The sequence below is a fragment of the Pseudomyrmex gracilis genome, unplaced genomic scaffold, assembly GCF_002006095.1.
Source record: "Pseudomyrmex gracilis isolate BER0280 unplaced genomic scaffold, ASM200609v1 scaffold_168, whole genome shotgun sequence".
Taxonomy (NCBI): Eukaryota; Metazoa; Arthropoda; class Insecta; order Hymenoptera; family Formicidae; genus Pseudomyrmex; species Pseudomyrmex gracilis.
This window is the reverse complement of record NW_018020752.1, coordinates 336,276-358,024: the sequence shown is the minus strand read 5'-3', so window position 1 is coordinate 358,024 and position 21,749 is coordinate 336,276. Positions and strand designations below refer to the sequence as shown.

General features: G+C 40.5%; 5 protein-coding genes across 6 annotated transcripts; 2 read left to right on the top strand and 3 right to left on the bottom strand.

Moving 5' to 3' along the window:
• The first annotated feature begins 1,437 nt into the window (after window positions 1-1,437).
• LOC109857639 (NADH dehydrogenase [ubiquinone] 1 alpha subcomplex subunit 7-like) lies at window positions 1,438-2,471 on the top strand. Its single transcript, XM_020434147.1, has 3 exons — window positions 1,438-1,636; window positions 1,886-2,064; window positions 2,249-2,471. The coding sequence occupies exons 1-3, from the start codon at window positions 1,571-1,573 to the stop codon at window positions 2,307-2,309; spliced, it is 306 nt and encodes a 101-aa protein (XP_020289736.1). The 5' UTR covers window positions 1,438-1,570; the 3' UTR covers window positions 2,310-2,471.
• A 97-nt stretch (window positions 2,472-2,568) lies between these two features.
• On the bottom strand, window positions 2,569-12,477 carry LOC109857636 (phosphatidylinositol 4-kinase alpha). 2 transcript variants are annotated; one of them, XM_020434143.1, is made up of 21 exons: window positions 12,134-12,477; window positions 11,432-11,825; window positions 10,422-11,243; window positions 9,499-9,756; window positions 9,198-9,390; window positions 8,892-9,102; window positions 8,492-8,746; window positions 8,057-8,409; window positions 7,524-7,944; window positions 7,339-7,446; window positions 7,041-7,247; window positions 6,674-6,950; window positions 6,097-6,589; window positions 5,881-6,019; window positions 5,399-5,719; window positions 5,010-5,297; window positions 4,697-4,924; window positions 4,251-4,597; window positions 3,884-4,163; window positions 3,390-3,796; window positions 2,569-3,286 (listed from the first exon to the last, which is right to left on the bottom strand). In XM_020434143.1, exons 1-21 carry the CDS (start codon window positions 12,221-12,223, stop codon window positions 3,061-3,063), a joined length of 6,318 nt encoding a protein of 2,105 aa, XP_020289732.1. In that variant the 5' UTR covers window positions 12,224-12,477; the 3' UTR covers window positions 2,569-3,060. The 2 variants fall into 2 exon arrangements, with proteins under 2 accessions (XP_020289732.1, XP_020289733.1); XM_020434144.1 differs by having other exon boundaries at window positions 5,881-6,016.
• Window positions 12,478-12,860: 383 nt separating this feature from the next.
• Window positions 12,861-14,195, top strand: LOC109857638 (cytochrome c oxidase subunit 5B, mitochondrial-like). Its single transcript, XM_020434146.1, has 3 exons — window positions 12,861-13,059; window positions 13,294-13,364; window positions 13,813-14,195. The coding sequence occupies exons 1-3, from the start codon at window positions 12,978-12,980 to the stop codon at window positions 14,017-14,019; spliced, it is 360 nt and encodes a 119-aa protein (XP_020289735.1). The 5' UTR covers window positions 12,861-12,977; the 3' UTR covers window positions 14,020-14,195.
• A 215-nt stretch (window positions 14,196-14,410) lies between these two features.
• On the bottom strand, window positions 14,411-16,522 carry LOC109857637 (unconventional prefoldin RPB5 interactor-like protein). The gene is made up of 6 exons (XM_020434145.1): window positions 16,286-16,522; window positions 15,905-16,154; window positions 15,678-15,827; window positions 15,455-15,596; window positions 14,705-15,380; window positions 14,411-14,609 (listed from the first exon to the last, which is right to left on the bottom strand). The coding sequence occupies exons 1-6, from the start codon at window positions 16,343-16,345 to the stop codon at window positions 14,499-14,501; spliced, it is 1,389 nt and encodes a 462-aa protein (XP_020289734.1). The 5' UTR covers window positions 16,346-16,522; the 3' UTR covers window positions 14,411-14,498.
• A 702-nt stretch (window positions 16,523-17,224) lies between these two features.
• LOC109857666 (beta-catenin-like protein 1) lies at window positions 17,225-20,048 on the bottom strand. The gene is made up of 10 exons (XM_020434209.1): window positions 20,029-20,048; window positions 19,729-19,962; window positions 19,211-19,590; window positions 18,786-19,117; window positions 18,490-18,713; window positions 18,232-18,414; window positions 17,992-18,139; window positions 17,740-17,906; window positions 17,477-17,660; window positions 17,225-17,372 (listed from the first exon to the last, which is right to left on the bottom strand). The coding sequence occupies exons 2-10, from the start codon at window positions 19,756-19,758 to the stop codon at window positions 17,284-17,286; spliced, it is 1,737 nt and encodes a 578-aa protein (XP_020289798.1). The 5' UTR covers window positions 19,759-19,962; window positions 20,029-20,048; the 3' UTR covers window positions 17,225-17,283.
• Window positions 20,049-21,749: the final 1,701 nt, after the last annotated feature.

Genomic DNA, 21,749 nt, shown 5'->3' with positions numbered 1-21,749 from the left:
ATTTAAATATATATTTTTACTTTTTTCATATTCTATCTCATCTATAAATACATGGTAGGCTTTATCGGATGGGTACATACTTTCTTTAAATCAAATAAAATATAAAAACTCGGTCGCGAAAGTAAAATAAATTTAAAATAATACTTTTTCATTTTAAAACAACTGTCCCTCGCGTAAAATATTTGATAGATTTTAAAACTTTCCAAAGTAGGTAGGTAAATAGGTATCTGTGTAGGTAGGGATGCGTATCTACAAGCGCTTGTAGAAAATAAATTAGGCCGGGTAGGTAAGAAATATGTTAGGAAATATATTAGACCGGATAAGTAGGGAGAAATCAAAATGTAAAATTAGGATCAAGGCTGTTACGCAGCCTTAATCCTAATTAATAACGCTAGTAACGTTTAAGATATGTCAGATGTCTAAGATAGNTAGGTAGGTAGGTANNTAGGATTATATANATAACTATTTATTTTATATTGTATAATATTGTATTTTATTGTATTATATTGTATGTTATATGTAATAAATGTGTAATAGAATTGTATTCTATTATAATGTATAAAAAATTGTAAAATGAAACTTGAAAATTGAAAACACACTGATAAAGAATTGTAATAAANCAGAGTAATAGATATCCTTTTTGGAATTGCAACTTTTCAGACGTATATATTTGTGTACCGGCAAAACACCTTTGTGTAATTTGTATTTATACGTATATATGTAGTTTTTGANAAAATAAAATAAAATTTATAAAGCAAAAAGCAGCAAATGATGATGTAAAAGGAGATGATACACTCCACGAATTCTGATGCTGCTCGCTAAAATAATATTACTTTCTTGACTGTCACATCTTTTCTTGTATATCACATTTATGTTGTGTGGAAAGTTGCAATGTTTTTTTTTTAATCCTTTTCTGTTCTCCTTTCGTATCTTTTCATCGCGAGACCGATCATTTTAAATTTCAAAAGAAATCAAATCCACGCTCGCGAATATACTCACACGCCTGAAGAAGGTGACCATTTGGACGCGTGCACATAGCACAGAATAGAACCGCACGCAGTGGACATAGAGCACCGACATGTCGCTCGTGGACTGGCTGCGTAGTTCCAATATGTACCACCCGTGAACATGCGCTAGTTTACGGGGCGAAAAAGTGATTACACATTTTCTTATGGACCTGGTCGCTCTCAGGCTTCTTTTTGGTGATGCACAATGGCAACTGCAGAATGTCCACGTCTTGTCTACCACTTTACCGCTATTGGCTGTTAGAGAATATCCCGCCAATCCCGCGCTCAACGCTATCTCTACTTTGTCGGTGGTTGGTTTGGTGCAGTTGTGGCTCATTGGACCATTTAAGCTAGTCCATACGCCATTCTTCTGATCTCTGTCGCTTTTCTTTTTCTACGTGGTTGCTACGTGTGAACCGATTCTTTTCTCTCAATGAACTCTGTTTAAAGACGCTGTATGGTAATTCCGTATAACCTGTCAAATCCGTATAACATGTCGTATTCAGTTCGTGTTTGAGTAAAATTTGATAAACAGAATCACAGCTTTACATAGAGTCAAAACCATGCCGGGTCCAGAACGCCGAAGTGTTACACCGTTAATCAATTTTCTTCGAGATCTCGGTCGAGGTGTAAGTTATAGTTATATATAATTATATAATTTTTATTTTTTATTTACGTATTATGACAGTATCTTTATTTTATTTATTATATTATGACGATACCTTGCTAAATGTATTTATTGTGTTTTTGTTTAACGCAAAAACAAATTTTTGAGAGTCTAAATTATATAATCACAAAACTTGTTACAAACAGTTTGATGGCAGTTTTCGTTAATTTTTTTGTTGTTTTATTAAGACTTATTATGTGTTATTACGTAGAGGAAGATCATACAAGCAATCAGATTTCCTAATGAACAAGCTGCACGCACTCAACCTCCGCCAGATATACCTGGAGGTCCTTATCACAAAACTTCAGAGATTTATTACTTCGAAAGAGATGCAAGAAGAGAAGTTCAACCGCCACTTATAATTAGCGGATCAAAACAAATTGGCGCAGAGTGAGTGTAAATTATCAAAATGCAAGAGACTGTATACAAATAATTCATATATTTATTTTTTTGTATCTTTGTTTAAAGTAATTTACATATGAAGAAATGAAGTTAAATATTATATATAAAATCTTCAAACTATATAAGTGCAAAGTTTTTGTTGTATAGAACATTGCTTTTCTTTAATATTTAGGAGCGCAAAACTTGAAGGAAAGGAAATTACTCCAGCGAAACCTTATAATTGGGATGGTTGAGTCAGTTCAGATATAAAATGTGTTGCTGCATAGAAATTAAATTTAAATTATATTATATAATGTAACACATCTGTAATAGATAATCAGTGATAGGTGTTGCTTCGATTTATATAATAACCGTATGTATATAGAAAATGAATTAAATTGCTTGTTCTACCGCACCACTGCTTATTGCGTTCTGAAAAATTAAGTATTTAATATATTTGCTGGGTAAAATATTAAAATGCAACATGTGAGATATCATTCAGAAAAGTCACGGTTGAAGTAATATATATTATTTAATCTTTAACCATTTAACAGAGTGTATTCATTATTCATAGACAGGAATGTAAATTCATATGCAGACGTGCTGCGTAAGGCAGACGTGTATACCACATGTGTATAGACTATTTCATATATACATAAATATATATATATATATATATACACACATGTATAAAATTATTACACATATACCATACATGAAAGAGCAAAGACATTTTTTTCGCGAGAGAAACTCGTGAAACTAAAAAAATAATCTTGACACCGATACATTTGTACATAGTTTCACAAAGTCAACAATTACATTTTTTCTAATAATGCAACATCCTAGTCTACCTATAACAACAGTTGTAGCGAGCACGAAGCATCGCCGACAATGACAAGAAGGGTAAGAGGAGAGGAAAAGGAAAGAGACGAGGAAAGGAGGACAAATAGGAGTGTGTGTGTGTGTATGTGTGTGTAAATATGTAAACTTTCTGGTTTTAACAATTCAATAGGGGATTTGATTCTGATAATACTGTATCATGTCGTAAGTTTTTGTACGGAAGTTGAGGTAGCTACTACGTATTACGTTCATCATAAAAGTCGCTGCTTCCCGATCAGTGGCGGTAGGCACAAACCGACTGCGCAAAAGTTTAATGGTCTGCCCACGGAAACACGGTAATCCTGTGTCGAGCATGAGAGAGACGAGGGAGATGATAGCTTCTTGATAAGGTCTATCCGAAACATTTCAATTGATACGTTAGTGCAATTATTAATAAAAAAGAACTATATATATTTGTTGAAATGTCGATTTATGAATCACGATCATTTGCTTACCTGACTGCGAGGAAAGCTTGCACGCACAGTTCCATAAACCAGCGGAACGGTGCGGCCTCCATCTTGCCGCCCATCACCAGCACCATTTCATCGGTGAGCTTGATGTCGGGCTCGAAACCCAGATTCCCGCCGGGCGAGCTCTCGAACATGAAGCCGAAGTCGATATGTATAATGTGACCTTGAGTGTCTATCATGATATTACCGTTGTGACGGTCTTTGATCTGCAGGAGATACGTGATCACGCTGTACGCCGCCATCGACTTGACAAAATTACGACGGACGTTCTGAAACTCCTTGGTTGTGTCATCACCGTGTTGCGTAATGAAGTATTGATACATGTCGCTGTCTGTCGTACGACCAAGCTGGTCTCTCGACGTCGCGTTCGGCACACATTCTATCACACCACACTGAAAACATGAATATAATAGAAATAACGAACATTTGTATCTCGAAAAGTACGCGCGTTTACAACAGACAACCGACAGTTTTCTTACCCCAGGAGCTGTAGCAACCACTCTGTAGGGAAACAGGAAGAGATTCAGCCCAACTTTCTGGAAGACGTTCTTAAAAATACTAATTACTTGCAGGGCCAGCATATCCTGTCTGACGTCGTCGCCTACTTTAAAGATGGCGGCTTGCCACACTGTCTGTTCTTCCGATTCTTTTTTGGTTTCAATTTTCCCGCTGGTCGAAACCGCTAATGCGATGTTCTCGAGCTCGTTGATACCGTATCTTTGCACTTTGAAACGCGCTAAAAACGGCGCCTTGGCAGCGCTACGTAAAACAAAATACGTATAATAGAGTGTAATTTATTACAAAACAAAAAATTAAACGTTTTTAGTCAGATTTCTCAATCATTACCTCTGCATCGGAGTACCACTTTTGTAATCAATATCAAGAACCATTGCTTCAGGATTCGACGGTAGATAGCAACCAGGTTGTACTTTGACCTTAGCCAGAGCTTCTAGACACGCGGCTTTGCGTTCTGGTCCCTTTGGATACGGTCGAATTTCGCCCGAGATACTGGTAATCTTCTCGAAGAAATCGAATTCTCTTTCGTAGAATTGTTTTGCAGGTCCGGACAACGTGTTCAATATGTTTTTCGTCAACGAATCTAGAACGTCGTACAACACCAGATCTTTCATCTGCTTGTCTTCGTCCATGTACATGTTGGTGTGCATGTTCCAGATTAGCTGATGGGCCACGACCTTGGAACGAATTAAAGCCAAAAGTTTGATTATGATCTTTTCTTCGTTATTTTACAGTGTTTATCTTCAGTTTAAGTTTTTATTCACAAGTTTTGTTACCTGTGATCGTTTGGCGATCTTTTTGATAAATTCGATTACGTAGCCCATTGCATCGTGACGAACTGCCTGCACTAACTGAGGTATGTAGCAGAGCACAGCTTCGGCTGGATAACTATCCAGCACTTGTACCGCGTATTGCGCCGAGATTGGATGATGCGGGAATTGTCGCGAGAAGTACGCCAGTGCTTGAATCGGAGACACTCTTGCCCATGTTAACATATAAACTAACTGAAACAAAATTAATATTTTATAATCGCATATATCTGATGTAACAAGTCAATATTAAAAAAAGTTACTTAAAAAGCGATCTTACTTCAGGTACATCGTTGAGTAGCGTGTCTGTCGTGACAAGATACTGTAGTGCTTCCGACACGTGCATGACCGGCACGGGTTTAAGACGCACCAAACCGCAGATCTCCTTGATGATGACTTCGTGATTCTTTAATCGTACCGGCAAGAATATTGCCAAGATTGGACTGATTTCCCACGCGAGACGTGTATACTCGCGCCAACGATCGTTCATCCCTTTGGCACGCCAATCTGCGATACTCCCTTCTCCTTGCACTGCAAGTTCCGCTTTTGCGCTAGGATTTCGCCAGACCTTGATAAAAAAAAAAAAACATTTTTATTATTTAAAAATGAATTGTCTCGGTAAACGGTGGAAAATTTTATCCATTTGTGATCTATTTATCGAAAACTCACCAACAACATCTCAATTTCAACCGCTAACAACTCAAGAATTAAATTTCGCTTCTTGATGTAATCTTTCACGAGAATGTTGGCGTTCACAACTCGCTTGCTGCGATTGCTGCGCTTGCCCAATGTATTGCTACTAGTCGACATCGGCATGGTGTTTATCCACACGTTGCTGGACGACTTGGAGAAGTCGTTTGGTGTGGGAGCTAAAGAACTGATTGTCTCGCTTGGAACGATCATCGCGGTCGTGCTGGTTTGAGATGGCACTATCTCAAATTCGTTATCGACTCCCGTCATCATTAAGTATTTTTTATCACTATGCATCACCTGTAGAATTTACCTCCATTGAATAAAAAAAAAAAAACTTGTTTTCCGATATCTCATAAAAGAGGGAGAGAGAGAGAGATGAAAATTTTATATAATAGAAAATAAAATTCTCACACGGAGGGGGGGGGGGGCTTCATTTTAATTTATACAATGGTACTTGCCTGCCAGAAGCGAATCAATGTAACTACGTCTTCGCTAAGCTGATCGATCTCTTGAGTCGGCAATTGACGTTCTCGACAGAAGTAATCCAAGCAGTTAGAATAGATGCGTTCTCGCAGGACATTTTTGCTCAAAGTCCTGCTGGAATAGTTGAATATCCGAATTTTATATCACGGTTTGCCATTCTGTTGTGACAAAAAGAGAAAATGCAAACTTACCTCGGTAAAACGTCACCTTGTAGTAGCACCAGACCGCACGAGAGAAGTTTGAAACGCACGCCCACGGCGGCAACGTGTCGGTTAATGCCAGGTTCTTCGCCAGACGAGCCAACGTTCATCGACAACGAGCGATGTAGCAGCATGGCGATCATATCGACCGTCTCCTGACAGCAGTATTTGGCCGTCTCGACAAGCTCTACTATAAAAGTCACCCAGATATCGTGCGGCTTCACGTGCGGTGGATTCGGTCCGAGTTTGCAGCCTTCGTAGACCGCGAGTGGACTGACTTCCTCTTCGTTGGGCGTGAACAGTCCCATTCTTTTGTCGACGGTGTACTGCCAGGCGAGCAACATCTCTTGCAGAAATCGCAACTTCAGATCAGGACGCACGGTCAGGATCCACTGCCAGCATTCGACTGCCGTCGTCATGGCCGCGGTCGTAAAAAGTTCTATTTGCGAGCACGCAACTGTATGCAACAATCGTCTGTTTATTCCTGAAAAAAAAATGCGAACAAACAAATTTACTTTATCCGAGAATAGTTATGCGCGATGTGATTGATTGAAGACATTAAATTTACCAGACATAGATATTAAAAGAGCTGTAACTCGCCACAGAGCGCCGCGATAAGCGATATCGTCGCGTTCCTGACAGGCGCGACGTACCGCCGCGATCAGTCTGTCGACGACTTTGTCTCTGCACTCATCCAGAGTCATTTCCGACGTCGGTGACTCGGTACGCGCGAGAGCAAGCATGCCGGCAACCTCGCCCGCGTGCCACGATCTCGTGGACATCATCGAGAGTAGCCATGAACTCGCGCCTTTCGGACCACGTGGTCTTCTATCCAACGAATTTGTCTGTAAAATATTGTTTTAAGTGAAACGTTATGACCCGGGTGTTGCGATAAATACGCGAAAGAACAATCGCCATCAACGATTGATACGCACATTTGTCGGAACTACCGTGGGAATTGTGGTGTCCACGAATTCGAGGACTGAATCAATGGCGAGAGACAAACCGGAATAATGCCGCATGCCGGATGACGGTATCTGATTGATGTATTCTTGCAAGTGCGATCTAGTGGCCTGCGGAGCCCACTTCATAGCCTCCTGCACTATACCTTTGCATCTCGCGGTAAAATCCTTCACGATAATCTAAAAGACACGTACATACTTGTAGAGAGAGAATATATTTCATCAAATATTTTTTGCGCATGATAATAAATGATATCACACACACACACACCTCTCTTGCCTCAATAGTGTTCATCAACTCGATGCTATACGGTGTGCTAGGTATTCTTAGACTTGGAGTTTCCTCGTTCGGGTCAAGTTGCAACGAATACGATAAAATCTGAAAAAGATCACGTATGAAAACAAAAAGTTAGATTTTATACGCGTTTATCAGACACGCGATGAGACAACAAGTACCTGCAATATATCCAACATGCTCCATAAAACTTTACAGTTCCACAACAGATGCGGGAAAGCATCCACCAAAGCACTTAGATATTTGTCCGCCACTCGTCTGATCTGTTTGTGCACGTGATTGAAGTGCACCAAAAGAAATTGCGCGTGATTCTCGAGTTCCTTTTCACGTCGCTCGTCTTTCGGTTTACGCTGCATCACGTCCTTGAACTTAGCGAAAACCGAATCCGCCACGCAGCATATGCACTGCCACATGCCGCTCTTGTCCTTTTGCAAATCGGTGTCGCAGAGATACTCCATTATCGGCTGCAGACTCGGTTCAGGACTGTTGGCCACGCGCAAAGTTTCCGACCAGTAAACGGATAATAAGTACGTGCACTGCGCGAACTGCAGTTTAGTTACGTACGCTGATATGTCATTTGTACTGGAAGAAAATCGCATGGAAAAAACAAATGTTATTAATCGGATTTGAAATTTGAAAGATCATGTGTCGTAATTTCAGAAAAAAAAAAAAAAAATTGTTAAGTAAATCACACCGGGTGCTTATCTTCAGCACTTGACTCCGTAGCTCTTGGAGCTCGTTCAACGAGACGCTGTCGTTTCGCACTGCCGACGTGTACTGCAGCTCTCGCATCTCGAGACGGGCGCTGGTCTGCGAAATAAGATAGGGTGATTTGACCGCGATTTCTCTAACCCCCTCGTACCATTCGGACGGCCACAAGCGTGAGGGATGATCAGCGGCAAATCCCATTATGACGCAGTACAACCAGAAGTCTTTGAAGAGTTTCAGCAGTCGTTTCTGCGGATGTCTGATTGGCGGTAAACGTCGAACCAATATCGCGATCACGGGAATGAGCACGCCCAAGTTTCCGGCGCTGCTAGCTGCTTTCTGAATATTATGTGAAATAAAATTTTATTTACAATGGTTTTTCGCGTGCTTTTGCAATAAGAATATATTCAAGCGATCTTACCGTCGCAGCAATGCTGTTCGGCATTTTGTCGCTCGCGCGTTTACCTTCGAGCCCCAACTGCACGAAAAGTTCCAGAAGGTGTAACAGCAGGTCGTTTAATTCCGATTCGCCGTGCAAGTTTGCCGCTATGTTCGCCAGCGCGTTAGTAACCGCCTTAGAAACGTGACAGTACTGTTTGCGATCGTCGTTCGCGGCATATGTCGCCGTGCTCGAGCCCAAAGACATGGAGAACATCTGCATTATACCTTCGTAAATCTTAAAAAAAAAAAATAAATAAATATATACAATTGGTAAATAAATTATACGTGCGGTTATAAATACGTACACAGTTTCTTTAAAAAAAAAAAAGGAGCTTTTATTAATAATATTATTAATAATATTACGAGTCCCGCACACTGACCTTTGGTTCGCATTTGGCAATAATCATGCAACCCAATTGATCCACTATGAGGAAGTCAAGATCGCTGGGGGTGCGACAAAAGATCTGCTGAAAGAACGGAAAGATTGTGCTCATTGTCTTCGGGATGTCCTTCAACGCCACGGCCACGTGGCCCAACATGATCACAATGTTCTTTGAGATCACCTCGTTCTTCAGTCTTTCATCGCTTTCGCTTCAATCACAAAAATTGGAAATTACAAATTTTACTTCAAGTTCTTTCGATCCAGTTTAAAACGTTTTTTTTTTTTTTTTTTCGTCAAATCATACCCGTCGCATATGTCCGCGGTGTACAATCTGTTCGAAACACTGGCAACAAGCGCTAGGACGCAGTCGGGATTCACTGAGTGCGCGGCTTCTAGAGCGACGCAGAGATTGCTGATGGCCGCGTCGCGAAGCTTCTCAAACGCCGTTTGTACAGACGACGTCGTTTGCTTCGTGTCGCTTATTTCTTTTCCTTGAACTGCTCAAACGCGCACACGTGTGTACGTACACACAATTCCAGTTAATTTACAAAAATAATATTGTACAATTAACATTGACACAAAAAAAAAAAAAAAACCCAGCTTACCTAGCACCTTAAACTGATGTTCCTTCACGGAACATTCGCTTTGCTGTCGGTGCAGTTTGAGAAGAATAGGCGACGGAGCGATGAGAAAGTCTCGCAAGCAATAAATGGACGTGCTGTGGGCTATGTTAGGAAATTTCTGTGCCAATTTCCCCAAGCCTTCGAGACAAACCATCAGCAACGGCATGTGAGCTAGCACAAGTTTAGGACCGTGATTCGAATTGATCTTCTCCACGAGCCGTCCGCACAAACTATCCGCACCTGAAATCACCGCGCGGCATGTTTTTTACAGAAGAAGATAATCGACACGTTGCGTTATTGTTGTAAAAATTATCGGATTGGAGTTAGATTATTACGAAAAATATTAAGGAAAAATTTGTGAGAAAAATTTATACGTATATGTATAATTGAAAAAATTTATATATACATATATATAATTTTTTTAAATACACACAAAATTTATAAAAAAAATATTCTACGGACAAAATTCACGACAAAAAATCAGAGTTTAGATTGATTTATTACGCCAATTCAATGTGTCAATTGAAAACGTGTGTGAGAGAGGGAGCGGTCAGCAAATTATTCTTGGCACCAAGCAAACTGGTCACTTGTTAATAATTAAATAATTGTAATTACAATAGCGCGTGTATGTTAACGAGGGGAAAAAAATATGTGTACGTAACCACACAAGAGTAAAACAAATATACCCTTGCCAATCAGCATCGAACTGATATCTGCGCACAGCGCGGACAAATCATATTCATCGGATACTGGAAAAATAAAGCTCTTTTTACCAAAAAAAAAAAAAACAGATCTACAACAATATTGTTCCACCGATCATTTTCTGTCGCGATTTTTCTGATCTTAGTAAATCGCTTTTATAATCGGCTCGTAATTCGAATTGACAAACACGCGTGTGTGTGTACCTGCTTCGTCACCGATCGCCCAGACGAGAAGATCGACGCACGCGGAATTGGCCATCACGTTCACCTTGAACCGATTCACAGTACGAAAATTCGTATCGATGTCCTCGCGCTCGCTCGCGTCGTGCTGACGCGACTGCAACTCCGTTTGTCCCGAGAGAAACAAGCCTTTGACGAACTCCTGCACGTCTTTCGTGAACGGGGCCGGCAAGTCACGTTGATGCTGCAGCAGCTCGCGCAACAGAGCCACCATCACCAGATTCATCGTCTCGCTGAACGTGCGATAAGGATAAATGTGCACCTGGCCAGAATTGTAGACCTGTTGCGCCTCTTCGTCCAGAAACGTCAGAATCTCCTTGGTGAGGAGCTTTTTCGCCAGAGCCAATACGCTCTGCAGATGCACGACGGTGAACTGCATCCCGGCTCGTCTTTCGGGACTCTCGTTGCAGCGCATTTGCGTGAACTGATTGAAGCTCGAGCCGTAGCGGCTGAAGAAATACGTCGTCGGATCGTACGGCACCGACAGAAATGACTGCAGCGACGGTCTCTTCCCACACTGATAATCGTAATTGTCATAGCCGGATATGGTTGTGTCGATGCACGAATGAAAGTTACCGCTCAGAGATCGAGGAATAATCGGTCTGAAATTCGAAAAGCTGTGTTGCTTCCTGTCCGACATCGAACGGCTCTCCGAGTAGTTTGCTGGCGCAGGAGTTTCCTTTCGTGGAAAAATTCGACAGAGCAACGGCGGATCCATGTACGCGAAACGACCCATCGATCTCGCCAGACCGATCAGCACCGGAACCAGACATTTGCACAATGATACTGAAACAAAATTTCCAGAGATCAGGAACAATCTGTCATCAGAGCTATTTGCTCACATATTGTTCACAGAAAAGAAAAGAGTTGTAACTTTTGATTTCAATTATTTAAAAAGTTCTTTCTTCACATTTGAGATTCTTGAACATTTCTAACAGCAAAATCGCAATATATATACATGTTTTAATATTTACTTTTCGCTTGCAAGCCTCTGTTGCTATTCTGATCTTTGTATCCGCGTATCAGATTGGTCAAAATTGCCAGTATCTCAACCTGGGTTGAGATAATCTCTTCCCGGGCCGGTTCACATCTGGCCGCCACGTCGCTCAGCAATGTGTTCAGACAGAAGCTGAAACGTTCCGCAACGGGAACTCTCTCGGTAACCGAACATTTGATTTCGTCCCGCCAGACCGCCTTTGGAAGACCGCGCAACAATCTTAGCAGATACGGCAAAATCCGATCTCTGTGCTGCAAACCGGATTCTAGAAAATAAATTCCCAACGCAATGGTCGCGTCCTGTCCTCTCTGATCCAGACGGAATACACCCTGAGCCGAATCTTGCGGACATAATTTGTATAATTTGGCTACCTGTGTGCAAAAAGTTAACATTAATAAAAATTATTCTCCGCTCAAAACCGGACAATCCGGTTTACGAGATGATGACATTTTTTAACTGTGTCATGCGTCAGCACTTAAAATTTCTGGAAGGGATTGGGAAAAAGCGTCCTTCGGATTATGTCACAGCGTGATGTGTCGGAATGTCAATAAGAAAGAGAGAGAGAGAGAAGAGTACAATTAACTTTGACACTTGGAGTGTCGCTTGAAACTTTAAATGACAGCCGCGCGTGAAAACGACAAAGCGTTGAAAAATCATCTCGAGACAATTTAAAACGCACCTTCTCCCACGGTGTGGGTTTGATAGCGGCTAAACATCTCGCTAGTTGCTGGACGGCATTGAAGAAAAACAGGTTCTCGATCGCAACCATCTTGAAAACTGTCGAAATTTTTGTCGTTGCAATTAAGAAAAAAGCAATTTTGCTTTCGCAGCACACGTTCAGTTTTTAATTGTAAACGACGAATGTAGAATTCGAACGAGCGTGTGACTCCAATGGTTTCCAAATCGTAAACCCGGAGCAGCCCCGGAGGGCCTCCGCTAAGTGACAGTTCGCTATTGATCTCGAAATTGAGAGGACCCGATCACCTGAACCCACCCGTAACCCCACCTGTAATGCCGAGAACATAGAAAACTCCGAGAATAGAAGCCGCTTGAAAAAGTTCAAGGCCGAGGAAAGCGGCACTCGCACAAACGCGTGAATAGTATATCGTTTCGATTGGTCCGATCCCTTGTTGTCTCTCTTTTTCATCCTCGTTTAAAAACCCGTCAAACTTCAGAACTGGATCAGAATCGTATCGGAAAATTCGACCAATCAGAGCGAGATTCACCAAACTTCGGATTCATTTTCTCTCTTTCGGGATTGGTTGAACGCAAATCGAATCTCGATTCTGATACGCGTTTCCCGCTTGTTTCGAAACCGTCACCGCGACTTCTCGCTCAAAAAAAAAGTCTCGTTGCGGAACACACCTTGAATCGAAGAAAGACGGGGCGATTCTCCCCTGTGAGTGTGCGCGCATCTGTCGCACACTCGTGGTGAATGAGAGTAGCCAACGAGAATACTCCGGACTCTCCGTGCCGAGTGGAATACGTTTAGTGGTGCGGTTACCCTCTACGGACTTTGGAAAATGGCATGGTTATGCGCTCGCACCGTTCTACGCACATGTCGACGGCCGATTTCTTACAGTTTAACATGCGCTCAGAAGAAATGTAAATGTCCCACGAGACGTAACACGTTGTCGCTTTAAGTAAAATGCTTTTACACGTTTTCGCCAGTTCTAACATTACGTAATAATAAATTTATTCCCGCATCGAATTTGACGATCTCTCGTCACGGTCGAGTATTTTTCAGTTTTTTTTTTTTTTTTTTTAATTTTGCGCGCGCTACGGGTCTCCGCGAAGGAGAGATTCAATCTCATTTCTGTGTGGTTTCTTTTTTGACAGTCGCCGATCCGCTCGATCATGCCACCGGTTTGGAGAAAAGGGAGATGCTCGCCCGTTTAGCTGGCAACGAAGTAAGTCATCGATGTTTCTATTTTAGATACATAATACATTTGGCTTTGCACGCGCGCGCACACACACACACACACTCGCACATTTCGACATTTCTTTGCGATTTTGGAAGGATTTGTCAATGATGTAAAACTTGTGTGCGTGTGTGTGTGTTACTGCGTGTCGCGATATTTTTTTCTTTTTATCATATCTCTATGATACGCAAAACTCTCTTTCAATGACGATCTTGAAACAATTAAAACAAATATCTCGATAAGATATAAAGTACGTAAGTGAGATAAAGAAAAAGTGCGTCTCTTATGGTTGCGCACAAAACAAGATCATTTTTATAGATTTGTGCATTCTGAACTGTTGTCTTTGACAGACAGACAAATAATTTGTAGCGACCATATGACGTACACAGCGTTTCACACGCGGTAAAAAAAATAATCTGTGTACTTTTTTTTTTAGGATCCCTATAACATAACTATAAAGCGACGACCAGTCAGCACAAAGGAGAATCCCAATGTAGTTTATAGTGCATTTGAAAGTCGCATGATGGGATGCATTTGTGACGAGGATACATTACACGTAAATTGGATGTGGTTGCATCAAGGTCCTCCGCGCCGTTGCGAGTGCGGCCACTGGTTCAAATTGGTCGAAAAAGCACCTATATAAAAATATCGAAGAGTAATCTAGTGGATTGTTTTCAACATAGAATTAACGTTGCATTAGACAGTAACTATGACTACATTTATTACCAAATATTTTTCCTGTATCTTGTCCTACAAATAAACAGATTCATTCATTCTATCTGTGGGAAATAAACATAACTTGAATATGTTCTGTTATCATGTTGTGTGTCATATAGATGTTGTTTATTATCCCAGAGATTTGAGATTCGGAATATATTCACGAGTTTATAAAAACATAAAGTCTATCGTGTACGAAAAATTAAATAGCACTCATGTGACTGTGTGCTATATTATCTCTTTATAATATAGTATTACTTTTATTGTAAAAACTTTTTGTTTTATTAAAAATGCCATTTCAAATGAATTGCACTTGTAAAAATGTATACTTTTTTATTTATATATATATGTACACGCAGTGTAAACAAAAAAGGCTTTTCTGTAATTAATATACTCGTTCGAATGTTACTTCATTCTTTTGGCACGCTCGAGTTTAAATTTGCTCACAATTTTCTTTTCTTCTCTTTTCTCCACGGTACTGCTCGCTAATTGATTTTCTCGGACTTCCGCGATTACCTGCGCAAAGTTACAAAAAATATTTTTATATATGTAAATTATTCATTTTTTCACATTACCATGTAGATTTATTTTATTTATTCAGTTTTACTCACAGCATCGTATGCGGAGTGTTTCGCAGAATCATCCTTGTCTTCATCGTCGTCTGTACTGTCGTGGTCGTTTAAAGGAAGAACGGAATTGTAAACCATATCATTTGGAGATCTTTTCAAAATAGACTTATGGGTATTGAACATTTTATAAATATCTGCTGGACTTTGTATTTCATCACTGGTCAATGCTGATGTACTTGGACTATGGGATGAATGTGAAAAAGTGATCCTAATGATATCATCCGTAGAGTTTTGAGCGCATATGTCATCTTGCTTCGTACCAGAACAAAATTCCTGAGATATTGTTTCTCTTTCTGTGGTCTCATCTTTTTCGATTAATGGCTCAACAAATGACACTTTTCTCTTTTGGATATCTCTAACTGTAGTTTTAGCCTCGGATAAACAACCTTCGTTCGACCTTTCTTCATCAGAGTTAACGGTGAAATTGGATCGCGTATTCTCTATAGTATCAATTGTTTTATCTTGGGTTGCTTTAGAACCGATATTCGATGTATCTACGTCGGATTCGCTTATTTGACTATCTTTCGATATCTTTGATTCTTCTTCATTCATCTCTTCGGTACTTTCATCAGACTCAGATGCACTCTCTTCCGACTCGTTATAAACTTCACCCTCGTTCAAATCATCACCATAGAATTTTTTTCGTTGAGCTTCCAATCTGTAAAATTATACAATTGCAAACAGTAAAGATGTAACTGTTTGGTATATAAAAGAACTTCGTTCACACTTAACCTGTATATTTCATCTTCCAGCTCTTCCTCCAGCTCCAATTCATCAAGCCTTTTAACAAGATCTTCCTCAGTATGAATGTCAGATTTTTCTCTCGTTTTTGCAAGTTTCTGACGATACTCTTTCATATGCTGCTTATGTTGTACTAAAAATATATACATATACACAATTTCATATGGCTATAATTGTGAAGATTATTATAAATTCTTTTTTATATATTCTTTACTTCTCCATTTCTCAAGTTCATCTTCATCCACATATTCTAATATTTCTTTTTTGTCTCTTTCTCCAAAAATATCATGTTCCAATGGAAGAATTTGTCTTGCTTCAATCAAGTTTCTTTCAACTTCTAAACTTTTCAACATCTCATCTGCCTCTGATAAAAAAAAAAAGAATAATAAAAAATAAGTGCCACAACATATAAAATAACAAAGATATATATGATATTTTTACTTGCTATTCTCCTATTGCATAATGCTATTGCTTGCGAGGCACTGTACTTTGCAAAATAATTATCTCCCAAACACACTAAAATTTCATTAGTATGAGTTAATTTTCCTCTCATTAAAGCTAGCTTGCCAATAGGTACCATACAATTTTCTGAGAGAGATTGTGGATATACTTGGAGCCCTTCAATTACTTTTTTATGCCTCTTTTTATAGTCACTCCATGTCTTGGTCTCTTTCTCATTTTGTTCTAACTTCTGTAATGTAGCAATTTTTATTTATATATAATTTAAGCACAGAAACTAATGTACTTAGTTTACATTGTATATTTTTTACACGTATAATTTTCTGAAAAAAAACATGTATATAAGTATATGATTACACATACCTGTGTTAAAACATTATTTAACAGCAACTGTTGATAAGTTTTTAGTTGTTCATCTGTCATTGTTACTACGCATTTATTAGTGAAACTTTTTAGCAACAAATATTAGTTGCTTTGATTTTTTACTTTTGTTTAAAAAGAATAAATGAAAAAACCACCGCTGTTCTAATGTTCAGCGAAACTAGCAGAACGAAAAACACTGCGGCATTTAGCACATAAACTTTGCACTATATAGACTGCGAATTGAACGCAAAGATTTTGACATCTAAAGTACTGGTGGAAGGGATAATAATCTGCGTTCAACTTGAGAACAGTAACGCCCGTTTTCACCATCTTTGATTAACTTAATCGGCCGATTATTCCGTTGGAATTGCCAGTCGCATTAATCGTTTAGCAGAATGAACCAATCACGACTGATACTTAATCGCCGATTAAGTTAATTGGAGATGGTGAAAACGGGCGTAAGGCCTTGTTTAGGCCTTGTTTATGCGGGCGGAGAGAAGATTGAGAGCCTAGCGCATGTACACGAGTGGTGCACATTGGAACTACGTAGCCATGTCCACGAGCGATGTCGGTATGTGAGATATGTCCAAACGTGGACATTGTTCTATTCCGCGCTTTGTCCACAGCGTGCGGTTCAATTCTGTGTAATGTGCACGAATTCAAGTTTCGAAAATCAATTACAAGTGCACAAATTATTACTAAAAAATAACAGTCATTTACGTCAGACATGCGCTAGCTTACGGGGTGGAAAAGCGATCGTAAAATGGACCTGGACGCTCTCATTCTTCTCTCTGCTCTCGCCAATTCGGCATGCAACACTATATTGCCCGCTTATCTTCTACGCGCAGTAGGATATCTCTTCTCGATTTGAACCCAGTTAATAAGAGAGATAACTCAGATAATAAGATTTTTTGAGAATTTGATATCTATAGGAAATTTATTATTACAATTGTTTTCAGACTTTATAAGTTTTTTTACGTGTTTGTAAAAAGTATATGTTAAAACTTATCGATTAATTGCAAGATGTGTTGTTGCTCTGCTTCTTTCCACTCTGCGTCACCAGCGTCTCCCAAATTACCGGCGTATTCTAATTTTAAGACAAGAGAGACAAATGAGTATACAGAAAATTGGTAAAAACTACATTTACGAAAAAAAATGTACAATTACGATACACATCGCCGTTTATCGTACCTCTCATAATATGTCGAATTGTTTTAAGAGACGCTCTTCTCTGCGCCAAAATTCTCGTAACTCGCTGTTTAACCGCAGGCGGACACCCGGTGCAAGCTTCTAAAAGTACATAATCTACTAACTGTAATATAAATAAACCGCCATCTAATCTTCTCAAATAGGATTCTTCTTCGTCTTCGTCGTCCTTGTGATTAAACATAAATGAGTTTTAAAATCTTGATCTGTAATTCGGAAAAAAATTATACGTGCACATATACACGTACCTTTCCATTCCTTTCTACTTCTTCTACTTTTTCAAGATATTTAAAATGTAACTCCATTAATCGATCTATCTTCTCGTAATCATTTTCTGTAAATTTACTGAGAAGTCTTTGTCGCTGTTGCCCTTTGCAGTTTCTCAACATACTCGCTATGATTGAAATCACGTGTTCTGCAATGTGTTGTTACGTTATGTTTCTGTACAATACATTCATTGTTGAATGTGTTTCAAAAAAATTTTTGCATTTAACAGATACCTTCGTGTTCCTCGGCTGTGAGCATTTTTTTCCTATTTTTTGTCGGAGTTTTCATAAATAAAGGAAATATTGTTCGTAACCCAAGAATATCTACAAATTTGCTGCAATTGTCTTTTCCATCTGGACCATTCATAGCGTGATTCAAAACCTGCAATAGTTGTACAATTTTTGTAGGAGTATATAAATTTTAAAATCTGTATCCCTCTCTTTTGTGTGAACGTATTTATTATATAAACTCACCTTGAGAGATCCATTACGTGACATTTTTTTCTCCCGTAACATCAAATTCATAAGTTGAAGTCCTTCACCGCGCAAGAATCTATCGCGATTTACAGTGGCCATTAAACTTGAACATAAAACGTTAAACAAATTTTCCATCATCTCTTGTTCCTCTGCGGTCTGTGGATCGTGTCTCTTGTAATACTGCAAATAATTAATGTCAAAATAACTCGACTTCTTAGTGTACCATGTTTTGTTAAGTGCAAATAAAATACATACAGCTAATTGTTGTAACAAAACGTCAATACCATCTAAGTCACCTAAGAGAAGTCTATTTTCTGGCGTATGTTGCAAAAGTATCGATAGAAGTTCGCTGGCGTAAAGTTTGTTGGCATCGAAAGGTGCTTTTGTTTTGATTCGACGTAACAACCATTGCATCAAACCTTGTTTCCCAGCATCGGCACACAAATCTGGCCTGAACTCTAATAGATTTTCAAAAATAGCTAAAAGAATTTATAAATTAATCTCCAAAAATTTTCTCAAAATAACAAATCATACTTGACAAAACAAATTACCAAGAGTATTGTAAACGCCGTCACTTTCTTCTTTCACCGCTTCATCGAGCCTCTCGAGATTTTGTACTAGAAGAGCACAAACCTGTTGTTCTAACAAAGCATCTATGAGTGTGTCCGCACCTTCTTGACTCTCATGTAATATATCGACGTCAGTCAATTCTTGCAAGAGATCCACCACGCCAACCGCAATGTCTGTATTTTCATGAGACAATAATTCAAGCAAGGAAGGCACAGCGCCCAGTTCTACCATCAGTTGATACAGATCTGGATTAGTTGCTATTATATGAAGTTCTTGGAGAGTTTCATGTAATTCGACCTCGGATTCCATAAATCTGCATTAGTAAAACCAAACACAGAAAAATACTTATAGTGCACATTTTTCAAATTTTTTTTTTTAATTAAACTTCTGACGTGTACACACATACTTTTCAGGTTGATCTGGAAACTTAACTCTCATCTCTTGATTTCTAAGAGCTCTCTTCTCGAACAGAAGAATCATGCGTTTGAGCGTTGCCTCATCCAGTGCCTCGACCTCGGGAGCTTCGGTTTCTACGTACTTCAAGATATCTTGCTTCTCCTTTTCCGTTAATTGCGGTTCTATCACATCGTGAGTCGAAGTGGGTACAGCGTTTCTTACGGGGGTCGGAGGTTCGCTATTTCTGGGTGACATCACCTCGACTTCTCTCGGCTGACGTTGACGTGCATGGTACGGAGTTTTGATCACTTTCTTCGGCCTCCTCGTACTCTCCCACTCGTCCTCGTCGTCCTCTTCCCCTGCCGTCGGTCTTTTCGGTGTATTCGGAGGCTACACAGACATCGGTTACGGTAAAATTGTCATGCTACAAATTTCGTTGTTTATGTGTATTTTTATTTGCAAACACAAATGACATGTAATAATACAAAAAACAAACAAAACAATTACACAAGAAACTGTGATACACACTTTGTAAGACAACAGTTCGCCGATATCCATTTTTCGTCGAAACCTCACACTATTCGGCAGTTAATTGATTTTGTGTGATTTGGTGTTACACAGCGACTGGCGGACCATCAGGTAAATTGACAATTTGTGTGAAAATAGTAAACAGAGATTTAGGCCCAAATTCATAGTCGATTCTCAAATATTACATCTCGTCTCCAATCTCAAATTTCAGCTATCAAGTCTCGAATCTCCAACCTTAAATTTGAATGTGAATAGTTTATCTTGTAATTTGGTAGTTTGTGGTCATAAAGTGTACTATACCAAGTATTATAAATCCACTGAGCCAAAAGTGCAAACTACTATGGCCGTTTACTTTTAGGAGACACAGGCTGTGTTCCAAAATTTACTGCCAGCGCTAAAGATCTATAGTTTACGTCACATATATTATACAATTTTAGCACTGGCAGCGTGCTGGCAGCAATTCTGGAACACAGCTACAGTCGACACAAGTCGACACGAGAGTCATTCTGTCTTTGTTTCTCACTGAATGAACCTAAAAGGAAAACGGCCATAGTAGTTTGCACTTTTGGCTCAGTGGACTTATAATACTTGGTACAGTACACTTTATGACCACAAACTACCAAATTACAAGATAAACTATTCACATTCAAATTTAAGGTTGGAGATACCATTTTACCTATCTAGACGATTTTAGCTATTACCTGGATAACATTTCACCTATCTAGACGATTTTAGCTATTGCCTGGATAACTATTCACCTATCTAGACGATTTTAGCTGTGACGGGGCAGCCCGTCACTGTATATATTTTTATATCTAATATATATATATATATATCGTAACCTGGAGCGTAATATTATTACCCGTCCCCAAATAACAGTTAGGTCGCACCAAAAGTGCTACACCGCGCGCACCTCGACCCGTCACATAGAAACACGCCCTAAATCTAGGGACCGCGAGCGCCGCAACCGCAAACCGTACCACGCCGGCGCAAAGCCCCACGCGCGAGCCTACGCGCACCACACACCGCGCCCCGGATCGAGCCCGGGCCGTCGCCGGGTATATAAGGCGAGCGAAACCGGCTCCGGGCATCATTCCTATCCCATCCCGCTCTCCGAGGTGTTGACTCGGAAGCACTCCTAGGTCTCCGAGGTGCTGACTCGGAACCGACAACCCACCTTCGAGGCATCGTCTCGAAGTATTCCGCTCTCCGATCTCCGAGGTGCTGACTCGGAAGGTTCCCGCACCGACCGTGCCCGGGGCATTGGCCCAGGTACACCGACCGTCCCCTCGGCCGTTTTCACGGCCCACCGAAAGCCGTTTTCACGGCTCGCCGCTACCGCCGTTCTCACGGCGCACCGACACCGCCGTTCTAACGGCGCACCGAAATCGCCGTTTTCACGGCGTCTCCGGACATCTCTCACTACTTCGTAGCCGTCCTGACCCGCCGACCGCGTGCACCACGTCGTGCCACGACTCCACGCGCCCGCGTACCGCGTCTCCGACGTCGACCCGCGTAACCGCGTGCGCCGTCACCGAATATCCCCTCGTTGTATATACTCGCGTCCCTCCTGCCTTAGCAAGTAAGTTTCCGTTCCCGCGTCGGTAGAGACCGACCCGCGACCGTACGCGCGCATCAATCACGGGCCGCGGACCGTCCTTCACGGGAAGCACGTTTCCGCGCCAGCCGCTACCGACTAGCCCGCACCAATCCCAGACCGCGATCTGATAAATTGTAAGGGCTCCGAGCCCATGTCGCTAAGACATTGTACATAATTAGTTTAAGAATATATTAGTATTGAGTTTACAGCACAAAACCGAACGTGTCGCAATCTCTTCCTTCCCCTCACCCGAACCCTGGTCTGACCGAGCTGTCCGGCAGGCGGAAGGCCGGGCAAGCCGCGCGTAACACGGCGGCTCCGTTACATAGCTATTGCCTGGATAACTATTCACCTATCTAGACGATTTTAGCTATTGCCTGGATAAATTGTCACCTATCTAGACGATTTTAGCTATTGCCTG

Coding starts and splice junctions, on each gene's coding strand:
- LOC109857639 (XM_020434147.1), top strand. CDS start 1,571: ATGCCGGGTCCAGAACGCCGAAGTGTTACACCGTTAATCAATTTTCTT. Junction 1,637..1,885: donor TTCGAGATCTCGGTCGAGGT/GTAAGTTATAGT, acceptor GTTATTACGTAG/AGGAAGATCATACAAGCAAT. Junction 2,065..2,248: donor TCAAAACAAATTGGCGCAGA/GTGAGTGTAAAT, acceptor TTTAATATTTAG/GAGCGCAAAACTTGAAGGAA.
- LOC109857636 (XM_020434143.1), bottom strand. CDS start 12,223: ATGGTTGCGATCGAGAACCTGTTTTTCTTCAATGCCGTCCAGCAACTA. Junction 5,720..5,880: donor CATTGATTCGCTTCTGGCAG/GCAAGTACCATT, acceptor TAAATTCTACAG/GTGATGCATAGTGATAAAAA. Junction 4,598..4,696: donor AGATCGCCAAACGATCACAG/GTAACAAAACTT, acceptor ATTCGTTCCAAG/GTCGTGGCCCATCAGCTAAT.
- LOC109857638 (XM_020434146.1), top strand. CDS start 12,978: ATGGCATGGTTATGCGCTCGCACCGTTCTACGCACATGTCGACGGCCG. Junction 13,060..13,293: donor AACATGCGCTCAGAAGAAAT/GTAAATGTCCCA, acceptor CTTTTTTGACAG/TCGCCGATCCGCTCGATCAT. Junction 13,365..13,812: donor CCCGTTTAGCTGGCAACGAA/GTAAGTCATCGA, acceptor TTTTTTTTTTAG/GATCCCTATAACATAACTAT.
- LOC109857637 (XM_020434145.1), bottom strand. CDS start 16,345: ATGACAGATGAACAACTAAAAACTTATCAACAGTTGCTGTTAAATAAT. Junction 15,381..15,454: donor CTGGAAGATGAAATATACAG/GTTAAGTGTGAA, acceptor ATAATTTTACAG/ATTGGAAGCTCAACGAAAAA. Junction 14,610..14,704: donor AACACTCCGCATACGATGCT/GTGAGTAAAACT, acceptor AACTTTGCGCAG/GTAATCGCGGAAGTCCGAGA.
- LOC109857666 (XM_020434209.1), bottom strand. CDS start 19,758: ATGGATATCGGCGAACTGTTGTCTTACAAA. Junction 19,118..19,210: donor TTTCCAGATCAACCTGAAAA/GTATGTGTGTAC, acceptor TTACTAATGCAG/ATTTATGGAATCCGAGGTCG. Junction 17,907..17,991: donor CACAGCCGAGGAACACGAAG/GTATCTGTTAAA, acceptor AACACATTGCAG/AACACGTGATTTCAATCATA.